This window comes from Symsagittifera roscoffensis, chromosome 6, assembly GCF_963678635.1.
Source record: "Symsagittifera roscoffensis chromosome 6, txSymRosc1.1, whole genome shotgun sequence".
Lineage (NCBI taxonomy): Eukaryota > Metazoa > Xenacoelomorpha > Acoela > Convolutidae > Symsagittifera > Symsagittifera roscoffensis.
Genome location: NC_087067.1, coordinates 40,054,344 through 40,073,513, shown reverse-complemented (window position 1 = coordinate 40,073,513; position 19,170 = coordinate 40,054,344). Strand labels below are relative to the sequence as shown.

Genomic DNA, 19,170 nt, shown 5'->3' with positions numbered 1-19,170 from the left:
AGGGTCGATGGACTTTCAAGTACAGGCTAAACGACATCTAGATGAAGATGTAGAGAAGATTCTAGAACTAGCAGCTCCCGAGGTGACAGGAACGGAGAGGGACCGGCTGAAACAGTTGATCAGTACTTATAGAGATGTGTTCGCTTTGACAGATGCCGAACTTGGCCAAACTAAATTGGTGACACATCGGATTGATACTGGAGACTCGGGCCCTATCAAGATCCCCCCCATCGAACATCTCCCGCAAAGATGCCGATCATCAGGGACGAAGTTAAGAGCATGCTGGAGAAAGGGGTGATCCAACCTTCAAAAAGCCCTTATAGTGCACCAATTGTCTTGCAAACGAAGAAAGACGGCAGTTGGCGGTTCTGTGTGGATTATCGGAAGCTGAATGATGTAACGGTCAAGGACGCATTTCCGATTCCGAAGATACATCAAACGTTCGATGCTCTTAACGGGCAGAAGTACTTCTCTTCCCTCGACCTGGCGATGGGTATTGGCAAGTGCCTGTAGCCGAGGAAGACCGACACAAGACAGCCTTTGTGACACCGGATGGAGGATTCTAATATTAAAGCACCTTACTGATAATAAACAATGAAAGAATTTACCTTCCTCGCCGATTCAAACAATCCAATTAGTTTAAGATCCACAGAATTACACGAATATAAGGTGTATCTAATCGTGCGATTAGGACTGCAAAAAGAAGCCCAGATGAAGCACAACTTAGATTTACTATTGCAACGTTGTCCCACTTTGAAACAGATCTCAAAGTTCTATTAGGTGCAAATACAGCAAGAAAGCCAGAAATATTAAAGCACCTTACTGATAATAAACAATGAAAGAATTTACCTTCCTCGCCGATTCAAACAACCCAATTCGTTTAAGATCCACAGAACTACACGAATATAAGGTGTATCTAATCGTGCGATTAGGACTGCAAAAAGAAGCCCAGATGAAGCACAACTTAGATTTACTATTGCAACGTTGTCCCACTTTGAAACAGATCTCAAAGTTATATTAGGTGCAAATACAGCAAGAAAGCCAGAAATTTTAAAGCACCTTAGTGATAACAAACAATGAAAGAATTTACCTTCCTCGCCGATTCAAACAATCCAATTAATTAAAGATCCGCCGAATTACGCTCACTTAAGGTGTATCTAATCGTGCGATTGGGACTGCAAAAAGAAGCCCAGAAAAAGAACAACTTAGATTTACTATTGCAACGTTGTCCCACTTTGAAACAGATCTCAAAGTTCTTTTAGGTGCAAACACAGCAAGAAAGCCAGAAATATTAAAGCACCTTACTGATAATAAACAATGAAAGAATTTACCTTCCTCGCCGATTCAAACAATCCAATTAGTTTAAGATCCACAGAATTACACGAATATAAGGTGTATCTAATCGTGCGATTAGGACTGCAAAAAGAAGCCCAGAAAAAGAACAACTTAGATTTACTATTGCAACGTTGTCCCACTTTGAAACAGATCTCAAAGTTCTATTAGGTGCAAATACAGCAAGAAAGCCAGAAATATTAAAGCACCTTACTGATAATAAACAATGAAAGAATTTACCTTCCTCGCCGATTCAAACAACCCAATTCGTTTAAGATCCACAGAACTACACGAATATAAGGTGTATCTAATCGTGCGATTAGGACTGCAAAAAGAAGCCCAGATGAAGCACAACTTAGATTTACTATTGCAACGTTGTCCCACCTTGAAACAGATCTCAAAGTTATATTAGGTGCAAATACAGCAAGAAAGCCAGAAATTTTAAAGCACCTTAGTGATAACAAACAATGAAAGAATTTACCTTCCTCGCCGATTCAAACAATCCAATTAATTAAAGATCCGCCGAATTACGCTCACTTAAGGTGTATCTAATCGTGCGATTGGGACTGCAAAAAGAAGCCCAGAAAAAGAACAACTTAGATTTACTATTGCAACGTTGTCCCACTTTGAAACAGATCTCAAAGTTCTTTTAGGTGCAAACACAGCAAGAAAGCCAGAAATATTAAAGCACCTTACTGATAATAAACAATGAAAGAATTTACCTTCCTCGCCGATTCAAACAATCCAATTAGTTTAAGATCCACAGAATTACACGAATATAAGGTGTATCTAATCGTGCGATTAGGACTGCAAAAAGAAGCCCAGATGAAGCACAACTTAGATTTACTATTGCAACGTTGTCCCACTTTGAAACAGATCTCAAAGTTCTATTAGGTGCAAACACAGCAAGAAAGCCAGAAATATTAAAGCACCTTACTGATAATAAACAATGAAAGAATTTACCTTCCTCGCCGATTCGAACAATCCAATTAGTTTAAGATCCACAGAACTACACGAATATAAGGTGTATCTAATCGTGCGATTAGGACTGCAAAAAGAAGCCCAGATGAAGCACAACTTAGATTTATTATTGCACCGTTGTCCCACTTTGAAACAGTCTCTCAAAGTTCTATTAGGCGCAGAATTTACCTCGGCAAAACAATGTCAACCTTTTAGAATCGATGAATGGTTAAACGAACAGTATTCGAACATCTTTAATATTATAATTACTTAATGTTCAGCTTTTGTTTTAAACTAACCAACCTTGTGGGCTGAAAAATTACTATCATCAGAGTTCACTGCATTCTGGGCACACTCCAGTCCCTCATAAGTGAGTTCCTTCTTCCTCTCTTTCGAAGTAGAAGATAGACACGATAGATCTCTGGCAGCTCTCGCTATTTTCCACTGTAGTTCGCAATTTGAGGTATCTGCCAACGAACAAGAGCAAACTTTTCAACTTGAACAATTTTGTAATCTGGTAAGGAAAAGCATAGAAAATTCATTAAAAACTAATCACTCTAAAATTTAGAGATATTGTTCAATAAGATTGACGTAGGGAAAACTTTCTTTAGATTCTTACAGATATCAGCTCAATTGCGTTTTTTAGAATGGAAATTGGAGTCCCCATTTTTCCCACTGTTTCTAGTTCAATAACTAGTCACCTACCGGATTTGTGCTTCACTAAGGTGTCGTATACTTTCTGGAAGTCATTCTGATCATAGTAGCCGTCTGCTTCTTTAATAGCAACTGCCGTTGAATTTTCAGACATTTTCACTTCTGCAGACTTGGCTTAAACGAGATATCAATGTTTGACTTAATTAGGGTTACGTTTGGTGATTCATTACTTGATATCAGTTGAAACCTAATGATGTTTTGTTTGCGCGTGCAGATAAGTAACCAATCGATCTTGTCAAATTATACCGTTACTCTGATTGATTTAAAGATAAATTTGACAAAAATAATATTAGCTCACAAAGGGCTCATTCATTGTTATCTTCAATTGAATTAATGTGTTGATTTGAACAAACAACAACGCCAAACACAAATTTGCTCATAGATTGGCGATATAATAACCAATGAAATTGGCATGAGAAACCTTTTTCCAAAAAAAGGCAAAAACATCTACATTACTCGAATGATGCTCAATTTGAGAAAAAAAATCCGAAAAAACGAACGAGAGCGTTAAATTAGCATTCAGAAATATTTATCGACACTTGGATTCCCAATCTTTGCCGACAAAACTTGGATTCATAATCTTTGAACCGAAAACAAGAGTACCATGAAAAATTTGAACTATAAAATTTTGCATTCGAAGATTTTCCCCTCCTGATACAAACAAAAAGCATACAAAATCAATTTTGCCCTATAAACGACGCATATAAAATGAACAAGCCGATGTCATATTTGCCGAAACCATAATAGCCGAGTAAACCTTCAGCAAAAAACGGTGAAAAAGGGAAAAATAAGTTTAACAAAATCAGAGCTAGCATATTTATAAATTACAGGAAAAGAACAGCTTCAGCTTCAAAAATTGTCATCAAGACTCATACAAGCGAATTAGAAAAAAATAGGTGAAAAAATGTTTCTCGAAAAAATGGAAAACTGAATTTCAGACAAACAGTCGACTAACAAAATCGCCAGCATTAATAAATTTTTGTATAAAACGAGCGGCCACTAAGCTGACAATGCGTGCACAGACGCCCATTGAGTCGAAAATTAAAAACAAGCCATAAGAATTTGTCTTACAGTAAATTTAAGTTTAGGAATAATTAAGTTTAAAAAATTGAATTTCTACACCATAAAATAGTCAACTTTCGCCCTTCAAACGACACAAAATATATCGACTGGTCCAGTAAAACATGAGCTGAAACCATTAGGTCGATTAAAGCTTTCGAAGGAAAAAAAGGATAAATATACACAATCAGCATTAGTAAAATTACAAAGTACAGGAGTAATTTAACAGCAGTTGCAACAACATGAAAATTACTTACAACCAGGGAGCGGATAATAGTTTTAGCAACTAAAAACAACTATTTCCAACTTTTCTGTTGTTTTTCCCTATAACTATCTATTTTCCAATAAACTTCACAATATCAACTTTTTCGGAAAAGACGAGTACACGTCCGATCTGTGCTCAGCTTTCGTAAGTGCCAATATTCCTTTCAAAAAACTGAGTAACCCAGCTTTGAGAGACTTCTTGTTCAAGTATACGAAAAAGTCAACCCCCGATGAGTCGACTTTGCGGAAGAACTATCTTGGTGATATTTATAAGGCCAAGTTTGATTCTTTGAAAGAAAAACTTATGGACAAGAACCTGTGGGCAAGCATTGATGAAACAACTGACGCGCAGAATCGATGTGTAGCCAATGGAACTGCTATTCCTGATGGAAGTATAATCAAGTCATGGACTGTCGATCAGAGGGTGGGTAGCACTCATGCACCAATTGTGGCGGTTGAGGTCGAGCGCAACTTCAGCGCATACACACATGTTCACACAGATATCAGACAAGCAATGACGGAGAAAACTGTACGCCAACTTATGTTCTGCTACTGTAACAAAACGTTGTAAATTTAACGTTTTTCTGCAAGTTTTTACCAAATTTTTGAGCAACTTTTCCAGTCAATTTTGAGCAACTTCTCAGTAACTTTTTTGCCTTTTTGAAAGCAACTATTATCCGCTCCCTGCTTACAACACAAGAAAAATGCGTGCTGTGGCAAATAAGCCGACAAAACATAAGCAGACAAAAACAAATCAATTCTTCCAAAATTTTCTTTTTCTACATGCTTAAAAAAGAATTTAAGTTACGGCCGAGACTCAGACCTTAGCGATTAAAGTCAACCGCGTTTCCTCCAGACCAAGTGAGAGAATCCTGAAAGTTAAGGTTCAATAATAAAGCAAGTTCAATGTTGTTTTACAAATTTGTTTACGGGAAAAAAGTTTCGTTCTCGATTACAAGACATTTGATCTCTCAAGTTTAATCACAAGTCTAAATACGAGGTAAACTGATTGATATAGAGCTCGTAACCTTCAGACAAAGCCTTTTGTAACACGCTCTGAGCTTAATACCAATTCAATGAACTCTTTTCATAGGGTGTTAGTTAATTTATACGGGGCATTAGTCAAGTTTAAACTGAATAAATGAGAAAATTGATGGAGGTTTTTTGGCTCAGTATTTCGGTTTTGGTTGACTTGGTTGCTTCAAAATTCTTAAATTGAAAAAAAATCCAACTGACGAAGAATCACGAACAAAAAAATTTGACAGCCAAAGAAAAAGTCTACTAACCGGTGGTAATGCCCTTATAAATAATTGCAACTATCGACGGACCACATATAAGCACAAATATTTACTGGAATTAACTTGAACACACAAACACGCCAGAATCGACCTCGAATTGTTGACAGGTGTCAAATTAATGTTCTTTGAAATCGAAAGCGTAACTCTAAACTATGAGCTCAGACTAAAAGATGATATACAAACATGTGAACCAGGCAGCCGATGCTGCGATTCCACAAACACCACTTGGTAGTCCCTGTCTAGAATTTTTAGTCCAGGTGATTTGCTTTTTTCCAAGTTTGGATAAGGCTAGACTCCTCCGCAAAACAGAACTTCTCAGTCTGATAAAGACTGCAATTAATATCTGGGGTAGCAACCGATGTCTTAAGTGAAATGCTCCGGCACTTCTGATCCACACCACCATATATCTGAAGAGAGGCTAAAACGAGTCTTTTCTGTTACACAGCCCAAAACTGATATTTGTGTTAATTTGAAAATTCCATAATAGTTCTCGAATCTGATTTTCAGGTATTACATCTTCTCGAATTAAAAAAAAAACAAGAATTTCATTGAAGCAGAAGCTCCATTATCAATTTAGTACTTTTGTGCCGTAATACACAAAAGACTCACTCAAACTATAGCCAAGAAGATAAACACAGGGTTGCCAAATTAATGACATGGCCTATGTGTTACACATGACTTAAAACATATAGAACACATTTTAAAAACCTTGTTTTATTTCTCCTGTATTTTAGCGCGATACTAGAATCATGTTGCATTTAAATATTTATCGCGGTCTAAAAACGATCTCATGGAGTTCATTATTTTTCTCATGAACATAATAAGCTCCGCGATATCACTTGTTTTCTACCCTTAATTCAGCAGCGAAAACAGTAGTATGCAACAGTATCCTTGATTTTCATATTAGCTTCATGTGAAATGTATCGTGATATGAACTCAATTTTGTCTCTAAAGTCTTAGGAAGGTTTTCGTCCTAGCTTATTTCACATATCCGTTTTTTAATTAGCTGTCAAAACAAACTTCGAAACAGTTTAACTTTGCGGTTAGTGGAGTTTGCCTCTCTTTTAACGAAGGAAATAAGCTGAACTTGAAAACAAAGCCAAACAGCCAAAACTCAAGTTTGAGGATGCAGAATTCTAGGATTTTTTAGCCTGAACAATTTCGTGAAAAAAAACACCAAAACGTATATGAGTATTCACTACGTTCATGACTCTAAATTAGTTACTGGCAATAAAATTAAGAAACTATCTAATTTAAAAAAATTATTTAAAAATTACAATGAGAGCATTGATATACACAAAGACCTTTGCGCCGTACATTTATGCTCAAGAAGCCACGCAATTACTACTTCGCTTGTGCAGACTATTTTGCTCAGCTGTCTCAAAATAGACAAAAAAAAACTAAAACAATTAATATCTGATTCAAAATTAACTAAACTTATTCTACTCTATTAGAAGAATTCATACACGGATGTAGTACCTCTCCAAAGGCCTATGTATTAAGATTAGGTATGCATTTTTCATTAAAAACTTCGAAAAAGAAGAAATGAGAGAAAATAAGAAAACTTAACCAATGAAGTAGCAGTAAACTATTTTAATTCCTTTCAGCTCGGCCATTTTATTTTCACACTAAAATCATACTAAAAAATAGTCACTAAATCGCTCAAAAATTGGAAATAAAAACAGCAGTACAAGACGGATGCTTTATATTGCTGCTTTATACGTTGCACAAAACTGTTTGTGAACTGATTTATGCAAAAAATAAGAAATTTCATGTTTCCCGCAATAGATTTTGTGAACGTTTCTCAGGGTTTAAAAATTTGTGTTCTTGTGAACGTTTTCCTTAACCTGCACGGTTAAGGAATTTTGGAGCAGAAAAAGTTAACAGATTAAAGACATTTTTTAAAAAAGTTTAACCAAGAGGGAGGGAATTAAAAATTCTTCCGGGTCCAGATAGGGCTATTTTAGGCAATCCTGCCCGTTGCCCACCACATGGATCAATAACTTTTTCTCAGGAACGTTCAGCAGAGGTTCTGCGTGATAAGGTGCTGCAAGTTTGGAGCAAGCAACCTGGAGATCCCGACACGAAGCTCTCCGCTGCTTCTTGTTTTGTTTCAAATCTTATCACCGTATGTATTGTCAAATCAATGCTTTTATCCAGTTTTGCTTTCGACCTCAAGTCTGATGTTGGCAGGTTGTATCCATTGTGAAGAATCTTTTCTACGCACCTACTTTCCAAGGCGAAAGCTACTTGCTTGGTATTGGTCAATTTCAACCCTGTACACTTGTTGATCAACTTTTGTGCCGGTTTGAATATTCTCTTTAATAGGAGAAAAAAATTACTCAAAACACAAAAAAAAATCGCCATTCTATTTTTGTCCTAGCTAGAAATTCGCTTTAAGCTTCAAACGTTGCATACAAGCATACAACCGTTCACAATTTGCAAATCAAATGTTGAACATTTTAAAATATAGAAAAATTTCATTCATTTGATCGCGAGAAAAACTATTCTGAAACACAAAAAAACCTGAAATCATTTGCTACAGATTGACGTTGCTCGCCTGTTCAAGTGCATATAGCAGTTGCTTTCAAATTTTGTGAATAGATGTGTTCAACGCTTAAAAGTTTCTTCTTGTTCTGCACGGTTAAGAAAAGCTTTCCACAAAAACCGAACAGTATCATTGGTTGTTCAAATTAAAACACATTCCCTTAAAATGAAAGTTTTTTCTCGAACTTGACTGATATTAGTCGGACTGGCTGCTGGTTGCGGTTGTTGAGCTGAAACAGCTTTTTGAAAAGAATTTGCAACGAAATCTTTCACGGTTGACCTGTCCTCAAATGCACCTTTAGACACAAACGCAAAAACCACACTGTCATCATTCCGTTTATCGCTAGGCGAGGTAATGGTTTGTTAGTCTTGCGGAAGTCACTTATCATAAAAGTGTCTTAACCGTTAATACTGTGACTTGTATGTTTCTTTAACGTTTGTTGTGAAAGTTGAAAGCACAAGTTCCTCTAGAAAAACAAAAAAGTTTATTTATAGCGTGAACAAAGCAATTCATGTCTTTCGCGTGCGCTAGAAAATGGGTGATTTTAAGAAAAGCAGAACAAACGGGTATGTAATCTGGATAAACAATCCATTATTGATTCATGGGGCTGAGCGGATCTCAGGGCAAAGTTTGCTTGAATTTAGTTCCCGACAAGCCAGCGTATCGGAAGGATATAGAACTATCATAAAGTATTCTTTTAGCGAATTCATGGAACCACCTTGTGGGAAACACAAAAGCGCCTCTGCTGAGAAGTTTCCAACTGTTCGACCAAAGACAAATGTTCGCCAAACAAGGAAAATTCGTCCACCAGCAGTCTTTATCAGCTGCAGCGAGAGACAACATGGATGCTTTCAACCAGTCTAAGGAAGGTGGCCTTTCTGCTGAAGATGAGATTTGGACATCTAAAGAAATTAAGTTGAAAAAACGGCCAAAAAAGTCCGGCTTACTGTCGTGGTTACTAAAAGCTTTGATGCATTTTCGGCTACTCAGTTCAATATCTACTCACTTCGACTACTCAGAGTCTCTTTGCAGACCGCTGCAGCAAATTGATATTCGCTTTTGAACGATTTAAACTCGTTAACTGTCCTAAATTTGAGGATAAGGATGAAAAACGCTCAAATTCACAAAAAAAGAGAATCGAATTTTATGTCCCATAAAAACAACAATAAAAAAGCTACTTACCAATGAACGCAGGCCGGGGTCAATCACTTTTTTTCAGTATGTTCGGCAGAGGTTCTGCGTAATAAAGTGCTGCAAGTTGGAGCAAACAACCTAGATGTTCAGCCCCGAGATGCGAACTTTTCTTCACTGCAGGCACACCGAATCAACGAAAAAGAAACACTTATATTACACCCAATGATCCCCAATGGGACTTAAATTTGACGTGTGCTGGTCAAAATCAAAGACACTCAACTCAGCACGAAGCCCAAGCGCTCAAGACAAATTGCAGGAAAATCGGACTGTTTCATTGCAGGAAAATAGGACGCGCACATACTTAAGAGTCTTTTTTTCCCAGCGACTCCTATCTTTTGGCTTCCCACTGATAACAAACACAAAAATAATAATTTTCGAATGAAAGTTACACACAAGGCAAATAAAAAACACCGGCCAACGCATAAAAAAAGCAAAAAGAAACACTTTCTCTAATTTCAGCGTATTTGGCTTCTGTGCCGACGTTGTGAAGCATCCCGTCTTATCGAATATATCCCCTCGTCTTATCGAATGTATCCCCTCGTCTTATCGAATGTATCTTCGTAGTGGTTAGAACATAGTTGAAAGATGCCCGAGGCCATCTTCAACTATGTTCTAACTGTTGAAGAGTATGTTTTTGCCAGAAAATTGTGAAAGAGCCCAGAAAATTGTGAAAGAGCCCGGAAAGTTGTGAAAGAGCCCGGAAAATTGTGAAAGAGCCCGGAAAAGGGCGCGAAACTATGCAAATGATTAATTTCTTTTTTCATTCATGCGTTCTAATATTTCATTTTTCATTCATGTCTTGTCGTGAAAGAACATGTGTGAAAGAGCAAAAACATACTCTTTCAACACTCCGATAATAAACTAGCCGCTGGGCACTTAATCTTTCACCGAGCACTTTTTCATTGCTAACATTTGTCAGATAAAAGGTCAAAGCATAGAGCTGCAGACTTCCCATTTCGAACATCACTCTGAAGGGCGAATGCAAAGAATAAAGTGAATACATCTAGCCGCAATTTTGTAGCCTCGACCAATCGACAATATCAGACAAATCGATCATACTTAAGCAGAGGACGATGAAAAAAATTATCAAACTGTACTGTAGAATTGGTAATTCTAGCAAATTTTCGACTTAGCGTATTTTCTTCTTGGGTATCGTTACCTTGGTTTAAGTTTAGGTATTTCATTTCTCGTTATGAGGTCTAAATAGCTTAATTGGATGGCTGTTAGCTAAGGGTAAACAAAGTAGAAAGATTGAAAAGTGGACTTAAAGCTAAATAAAGTAGTAGAAATAAAATCGAAGAAAAATGCACTTTTACCCGGACATTTCTCCCTCTAACTCTGGCTGGGATTAAGAAAATGGAAAACGGTTTATACCTGTAGGTAGCTAATTGCTATGGGATTGTACATGCACGGAATTATGTGCCTAGGGTAAATTGGGTCATGGGGGTACTACCGAGTATAAAAGCAAAACTTATCCCCGACCGTGTATTTTATCCTAACATGATAGGGAAAATATTAGTAAATTTGGTTCAAAATCGGGTTATGACTAGTTTATTGGGATCGTACGACTTTGTTGCTTGGGTCAGGATTTGACACCGAAGTCAGCTGGTATTTAAGTAAGTGGCGTAGCGGGGATTTAACTGATAAGAATCATACGACTTCGGTTACTTACCCGATTTACGATACCAACCGCAGGGGGATGTATTTACGAAACGTGAACAAGTCGATAAAAACCCCGGACTTGGAACCCGTCAGCTTCGACAGAGGGAGTAGGTAAAAAGGAAAACCATAGGGGGCGGTTGTGCTTAAGGGGATGACAACACTGATATGAAGTGGCGTGACTTTAACAAAAACGGAGCGCAAATAGATATAAGAAGTGGAGGTTCGAGAGCGGATTTTGAAGGGAGAACGAGTTAACGAACGTAAGATTCAGTAGGTCCCAGTTGTGGCCGCTATCTGAACTCATCAGTTAATTGTTTCACAGCGAGTGAAGTAAGAACGCAAGTCGAAGTGCCTTGTGGAATATTAGTTAGAGTAGAAGCTAGCAAAAGTCAGAGAGCTTAGTCGACGCGTGTACTGAACGAGTACGCAGAAGAAATTGTTAAGCGTGTACAGATCGCAAACCATTCCGTTGTATATTAATAAATTATACTCTGGCCGAACTAGTAGGCACTTTGTATTCAGACTTATATATATTGAATTCATTTGAAAGAAAGGAATTCGTTGTACGCGACTTCAAGCGAGATATAGCGAGCAAGAGCATCACTGACCAAGGGGGAGCAATAGAATACAGTAGAGGACAACTCACTACTAACATAACCCTTTCGGGATTGTCGTTAATACCGAGCCTTAGTGCTGCTGCTTTAGCACGGTAAAAGGGATAGCTTCGCAAGACCGTGTGTGGAAATCCTAAAGACGACATTGGCGCTCCTGGGTGGGCTTTGTCCTAGACTGAAGTTGCAAACGAACGAACAACCATCCCGTGAGCAAACACGATGATGAACGACGACGATAGAGCTGCATTGGCAGAGGCTGCTGTGGCGGCAGCGAATGCTTTGGACAGGCAGCAAGGAGTCTTTGGCTTTGGCACCATTCGCCCCGATCGGTTTCCCTCCAGTAGCTATCAGAACTGGGCCGACTGGAGGAAGTATTTCGCCTGGGTTGCGGATGCTAACAGATGGGAAGATGAACAGGCTCGGATGGTGTTGCCTACGTGTCTGACAGGATGGGCTCTGGATGAATTTACCAGCATGCCAGCCCACTTCAGAGAGGAGGAAGACGGTTTCCCAGCGCCAACACTTGCACGGATGCTGGCCGAACTAGACCAGCGTATGATGCCCTTCCAAACTCAAGCAGCGGCTAGGGCGGAGTTCAAAAGTCTGATGCAAGGAGACAAGGAGGGCTTGAGGGAATTCTCTCGACGAATCCGATCACTTGGAGATGTTGCTAATGGAAATGTGGGAGCTCAAGCTCGAGACGATATGAACCGAGAACAGTTCATAGACGGGCTATTTGACGTGGACCTTCAAGACCTACTTCTGCGAGAAGATCTAGAAAGCCTAGCGCAAGCAGTTGCCCGCGCCCAAGCCTTGGATCTTGTGAATAAAACGTCCAGGGCCCGGACCCGGAGAAAGATGCACCTTGCGAGGATTGCCGAAAATGTCCCAGAGCCGGGTGCTGAGGCTGGTCGGAGTGTAGGCGGACAGATCCCTCGAAACCAACCCGTGGGAGCTAGTCAGGGACGTCAGCAGGCGAGCAATAACCCCCGCATCGACCAACTGGTGAGTGTCCAGAATGATCTGTTAGCTCAGATGCAGAACATGACGGCCATGATGGGTAGGTTTGTTAATTCTATCATCCCCGTCCCCCACCCCGAAAACTTACCGCGGTCGTAACCTTCCCAACGACCCCGACAACTATACGAACCCCAACCCGGCGAGAATAGATCGAACTTACCTCCTGGCCTTGGAGGTCGTTACGGAATGAAAAACCAGATACCCCGTGGGAACTGTTTTGGCTGCGGCCAGCCGGATCATTTTGCGAAGGAGTGCCCCCAGGAGAATTTGGATCATTTTAACTACCAAGGGCCGGGGCATTGAATATGCATCAGGGAGGTTTTGTCCCGGCCGAGATAAAGAATCAACAGCGAGTAAATCACCCATCCCCCACTTCCAACCCCTCTATGTACCGCTTGGACCCCACGACGAGCCCTCAGGTGCAAATGAGAGGCGAAGGCTTTCGAGGAACAGAGCAGTTTCAGACTTTATTCCACCAAACGACCCCCAGTCGACTGGAAGAACCTAAACAACTCACGAGTATCCAGTGTCAGACAGAGAGTTCCTTGGAAATCGTGAGTGTTTACCGAGTGCCTGAAGCACCATTCGGGCTAATAGCGGAAGCGATTTTGGGCGGGCTACCGGTAAAAGCACTAGTGGATACGGGAGCTACGAGCAACCTAATACGAAGCGAGGTGTACCATAATTTGACTACAGCCCCACCGTTACGGCCCTACAAATGGACACTAGAAACAGCGGATGGAAGGCAAGTGGGAGTCGAGGGATGGGTGACGGCTAACTTGGAGCTAGGGTCAATCGACGATGAGGTCGAAGCCCTGGTGGTTTCTGAGCTGAAAGCGGAAATGATCATAGGACTTCGGTCTTTAAAGGAGCATGAATATTCGTTAGATTTCCAGTGTGACAACCTCTGGACGGGACGGAAAGAGGGATCTATAGTTCCCCTGCAATATGAAATATTGAAGGTGACTTCATACCCTAAACACCCGCCAGAAGACGATAATTACTGGGACGTAAACTCGTCGTACAGTACCCCCTTAACCGAACCACACACTCCTCTTGGTGGGTCAAACGTTGAGTCATCATATGCAATGGGGAATGTTGTAGAAGGTTGGCCCCCCGTCAGTCAGGACCACGAGGTGCAGGGAATGCAAGAGGAAGGGTCGATGGACTTTCAAGTACAGGCTAAACGACATCTAGATGAAGATGTAGAGAAGATTCTAGAACTAGCAGCTCCCGAGGTGACAGGAACGCAGAGGGACCGGCTGAAACAGTTAATCAGTACTTATAGAGATGTGTTCGCTTTGACAGATGCCGAACTTGGCCAAACTAAATTGGTGACACATCGGATTGATACTGGAGACTCGGGCCCTATCAAGATCCCCCCCATCGAACATCTCCCGCAAAGATGCCGATCATCAGGGACGAAGTTAAGAGCATGCTGGAGAAAGGGGTGATCCAACCTTCAAAAAGCCCTTATAGTGCACCAATTGTCTTGCAAACGAAGAAAGACGGCAGTTGGCGGTTCTGTGTGGATTATCGGAAGCTAAATGATGTAACGGCCAAGGACGCATTTCCGATTCCGAAGATACATCAAACGTTCGATGCTCTTAACGGGCAGAAGTACTTCTCTTCCCTCGACCTGGCGATGGGTATTGGCAAGTGCCTGTAGCCGAGGAAGACCGACACAAGACAGCCTTTGTGACACCGGATGGAGGATTCTATGAGTACGTTATGATGCCCTTTGGGCTGTCCAATGCTCCGGGAACGTTCCAGCGCCTCATGAATGAATTGTTTCGGGACCACCTGTGGAAGTGGGCATTAGTATTCCTCGATGATGTGCTGGTGTATAGCAAGTGCGAAGACGACCATTTTGCACACCTGAAGGCTACCTTCCAGCTACTAAGGGAGGCAAATTTGAAACTGAAGCCGAAGAAATGCAGGTTGGTACAGAAGGAGGTGACTTATTTGAGCCACATAATTGGAAATGAAGGTATCCAAGTGGATCCCAAGAAAGTTGAAGTGGTTGAGAACTGGCCAGTGCCCAAAACAGTTAAGGGGGTGAGGTCTTTCCTCGGATTCTGCAATTACTACCGTCGATTTGTGAAGGACTTTGCCGGGATTGCGAGTCCCCTGTCCTCTTTGACGAAAAAGAAGGTGCCCTTTATCTGGAACGACGAATGTCAGACAGCCTTCGATAGACTACGGAAATAGCTTATTACGGCCCCAGTTCTGGAATTTCCTGACTACACGGGAACCTTTATATTGGACACGGATGCGAGCAATACCAGCTTGGGCGCTGTACTCTCGAACGTCATCAACGGGGAGGAGAGACCACTTGTGTACGCTAGCAGGGTACTATCAAAAACAGAGACGAATTACTCAACGACAAAACGAGAAGCCTTGGCTGTGGTGCAAGCGGTGAAATGGTTCAAACCCTACATCTGGGGGGTAAAATTTGTCCTTGCACCGACCACTCCAGCCTTCAATGGCTCTTTAGGCAGAAGGAACCCGATGGAATGACCTTCCGAATGCAACAGCAACTTCAAGAGTTTGACTTCAATGTAGTCCACAGAGCTGGGGCTTAACATGGAAACGCGGATGGCCTTTCCAGGATGCTAGAAGAAGGGCCCGACTGGATGCCAGGGGAGAAGGAGAAGGCATTCGGGTCTTGCCCAGAGCCCATGTCTCTCGAATTGGCCTTACAGAAAGCAAAGCAGCACCAAGTCGAAACTGTCACAATGATCAGCGAGACCCAGGAAGAGGAAGAAACGATTACCTGGGAACAGACGCCCTCTGAAATATCGACTCTGCAAAAAGAGGATGACGCGATGTCTCAGGTGTTCTATTGGGCGGAGTTGGAAGGCGACGCGGGCGATATGCCATCTCTGGGGACAAACCTCATTCCCAAAGAACAAGCGATACAGTACGGACCCGAGGCCCTAGCTTACTGGTCTAGATGGAACGAACTAAGTATCCGAGGGGGGTGCTCTATAAAAAATGGTTCCCAAGGGATGACTTGCGTCCGGTATTGCAGACAATTGTTCCTGCAACCGGGAGGAAGGAGATCCTCAACCAGCTGCACTCCTCGCAGATTAGCGGCGGACACTTTGCAGTTGAGAAGACCCTCGCTCGATTTCGTCAACGGTTCTGGTGGCCCACCATGAGGACAGACGTGGAGAAGAAGATACAATGGACAATGGCGCCTCATTTGTGCAGCGCGGAGCACAGGAGAAAAAAAAGGGTCACTGGGCTTGTCCCGTTTAAAGTGGGGATCCGATTCAACACATTGGCGGCGGACATCCTAGGACCCGTGACGTTGGCAGCAAAGTCTCGCGCGAAGCACATATTAGTGATGACGTACTTATTCACGAAGTATGCAATTGCCGTCCCACTTGTATCCACGGATTCGGCAGAGGTGGCCCGGGAGATAGTCGAGAACTGGGTACTCAAGTTTGGGGCACCGAACATCCTGCACACCGATCAAGGGAAGAACTTTGGGAACAATCTCATCCTCGAAATGTGCCGACTGCTGGGGATCGATAAATCCCGCACTTCCCCGTACCACCCCCAAGGCAATGGACAGGTAGAACGTCATAATAGGGTAATTGCGGACGTCATTTCAAAGTACTGCGCGGACAACCCCCGGACATGGGATACAGTATTGCCCCTCTTGAATTTCGTCTATAATACTACCATCCACCGAACAACCGGTGCGACCCCTTCCAATCTAGTACATGGACAGGAATGCCAGTACCCAATCGACCTGTTCTACCCAAAACCCTACGACGAAGTTCCGACACAGGATGGGTTTGTAGAATGGCTCGACGAACAATTCCGAGACGCCCATAGCAGCGCTTGCGAGCTACCGGGAACTAATCAGCGACGCCAGAAGGATCAATATCGGAAAAGAGTTCACGGAGAACCGTACGCGACGGGAGACAAAGTGTGGGTTTGGGCGAAAGAGAAGATAAAGTCGAAGAAGTTCTTCTTACCATGGGATGGTCCCTATGTGGTCTTGGCCAAAGTCTCTGAAGTGAATTACAAGGTGGCCAAACCATCCACCCCCGCAAAGGTCCGGTATTTGCATTTTAACATGTTGCATTTTAACATCTTGCATTTTAAACCGTATGTAGAGGAGAACCCGCAATCCAACGAGGCTTCCCACCCTAAGCGTCCGACCCCTTCACGGTCGGTCAGATTCTTTGACGACCCTGTAATTAGTGACGACGAGTTGGAATTGGCTATTGGAGGGACCCACGAGTTAAGACCATTGAGGTTACCTACCCCGGTTGAACGACAAACCCCTAGAGAGCCCTAACCCAATAGAGGATCCGAAGCAGGGTACTATCAAAAACAGAGACGAATTACTCAACGACAAAACGAAAAGCCTTGGCTGTGGTGCAAGCGGTGAAATGGTTCAAACCCTACATCTGGGGGGTAAAATTTGTCCTTCGCACCGACCACTCCAGCCTTCAATGGCTCTTTAGGCAGAAGGAACCCGATGGAATGACCTTCCGAATGCAACAGCAACTTCAAGAGTTTGACTTCAATGTAGTCCACAGAGCTGGGGCTAAACATGGAAACGCGGATGGCCTTTCCAGGATGCTAGAAGAAGGGCCCGAATGGATGCCAGGGGAGAAGGAGAAGGCATTCGGGTCTTGCCCAGAGCCCATGTCTCTCGAATTGGCCTTACAGAAAGCAAAGCAGCACCAAGTCGAAACTGTCACAATGATCAGCGAGACCCAGGAAGAGGACGAGGAAGAAACGATTACCTGGGAACGGACGCCCTCTGAAATATCGACTCTGCAAAAAGAGGATGACGCGATGTCTCAGGTGTTCTATTGGGCGGAGTTGGAAGGCGACGCGGGCGATATGCCATCTCTGCGGACAAACCTCATTCCCAAAGAACAAGCGATACAGTACGGACCCGAGGCCCTAGCTTACTGGTCTAGATGGAACGAACTAAGTATCCGAGGGGGGGGGGGGGTGGGTGCTCTATAAAAAATGGTTCCCAAGGGATGACTTGCGTCCGGTATTGCAGACGATTGTTCCTGCAACCGGGAGGAAGGAGATCCTCAACCAGCTGCACTCCTCGCAGATTAGCGGCGGACACTTTGCAGTTGAGAAGACCCTCGCTCGAATTCGTCAACGGTTCTGGTGGCCCACCATGAGGACAGACGTGGAGAAGAAGATACAATGGCGCCTCATTTGTGCAGCGCGGAGCACAGGAGAAAAAAAGGGTCGCCGCGGATTGTTCTGCCAGAAATCCCCACGGCTGTGTACCTGGACGACTCAACTTATTTGGCAACTTCACGGGACGATGATTATACGCTTTTCAACTACAGCAGAGGAGCTAAGGAGAGGGGTGAACCCATATCCGGTTGCAGAAGTTGCCTTCTACGACCCAGTTGCGATGGTAGGATCGAAACGCCAGACGGTGCTTTGGTTCTAGTGCCAGACCCACGGACCTGCCAGTACGAGACTGGATTAACGGTGACGATCAGACAACACCCGTTGATCCGGACCTTGTTTGCGACTTTGGAGGAAGCTGAAAAGAACCTTCCAGGAGTCATGATACCGGAGATCTTACGAGAGCAGGCGAGGAGTGAGATGGTCGAAGCACTCCTACTCAATCTGATCAAGTTGCCAGAGGGGTCGGTGGACGAAGAAGCCCTATCGGAGATTGCCAAGCCCTTTGCTGATGAAATTTTACGCAAACACACCCCTTTTCATTGGCAGATGATGCGCAGTGGACCTGTGCAACTGGGACTGGTGATCTGGCTGTAGGTCGCAGTCTTTTTAATATTAGGCTGCGTGTACTGGCGTTGTTTTTCAAGGAGGGTGCGTTTACTGGGAATTAATATGCGTCGCCAACGAGACGCGGACTTCGAGGACTCCTACTGTTGTGCGCCACTAGGACGACATCGAGGGGTGCCGCCACCTAGATATGACCCCAACTATGAGGGTGGATCACAGAGACCCAACAGTTATCCCCAGGGACCCCCCAGAGGTGATTCGTTCTCTGGACAGACATACCTACCCCCCAGAGTACCCGCTAGCTCATCATTCGATGAAGTGAACCTTACAAGGACCACACCGCTGATGGGACGAGGCTTTAACTATGTGCGAGGCAAGTGGAAGGGGGTTTCTGGACGTGGACGCCGGATCGGTAAAAGCGCGCTGATGGACACCACTCTGTGAGGAGGGGAGGATGAGGCGATCAGGAGGGTGAGAACCAGTCCGACCGGTTGTGAGTCTAAAACATTTTATATATTCATGAACTCAATATAATGCTCATCGTATTCGGTGCTACTATACTAGGGTGTGACCCCACCTCATGGATATCACTACTTCGTTTCAAACATTCATATCTATCTAAACGGATGAGGTTGGATCACACCGTGAGGAGTAACTTGATAGCAGTCATGTCCCCGAGTCAGCTCAGCTGACCCCTCATTCATGGTATAACCATACGTGCTTTTATTTGACGGGGACCGACTAGAGG

General features: G+C 42.9%; 1 protein-coding gene across 1 annotated transcript; it reads right to left on the bottom strand.

Moving 5' to 3' along the window:
- Positions 1-451: 451 nt before the first annotated feature.
- LOC134848738 (uncharacterized) lies at positions 452-6,067 on the bottom strand. Its single transcript, XM_063866249.1, has 4 exons — positions 5,811-6,067; positions 2,998-3,120; positions 2,596-2,759; positions 452-562 (listed from the first exon to the last, which is right to left on the bottom strand). Exons 1-4 carry the CDS (start codon positions 6,028-6,030, stop codon positions 452-454), a joined length of 618 nt encoding a protein of 205 aa, XP_063722319.1. The 5' UTR covers positions 6,031-6,067.
- Between the last annotated feature and the right edge of the window lie 13,103 nt (positions 6,068-19,170).

Bases quoted from the DNA above. Each gene is read 5' to 3' on its own strand.
- LOC134848738 (XM_063866249.1), bottom strand. From the start codon at position 6,030: ATGGTGGTGTGGATCAGAAGTGCCGGAGCATTTCACTTAAGACATCGG. The intron at 3,121-5,810 runs GTTTGTATATCA...ATCTCGTTTAAG, and splicing joins ATCGGCTGCCTGGTTCACAT to CCAAGTCTGCAGAAGTGAAA. The intron at 563-2,595 runs GTTGGTTAGTTT...CTTTAATATTAG, and splicing joins GTAATTTTTCAGCCCACAAG to AATCCTCCATCCGGTGTCAC.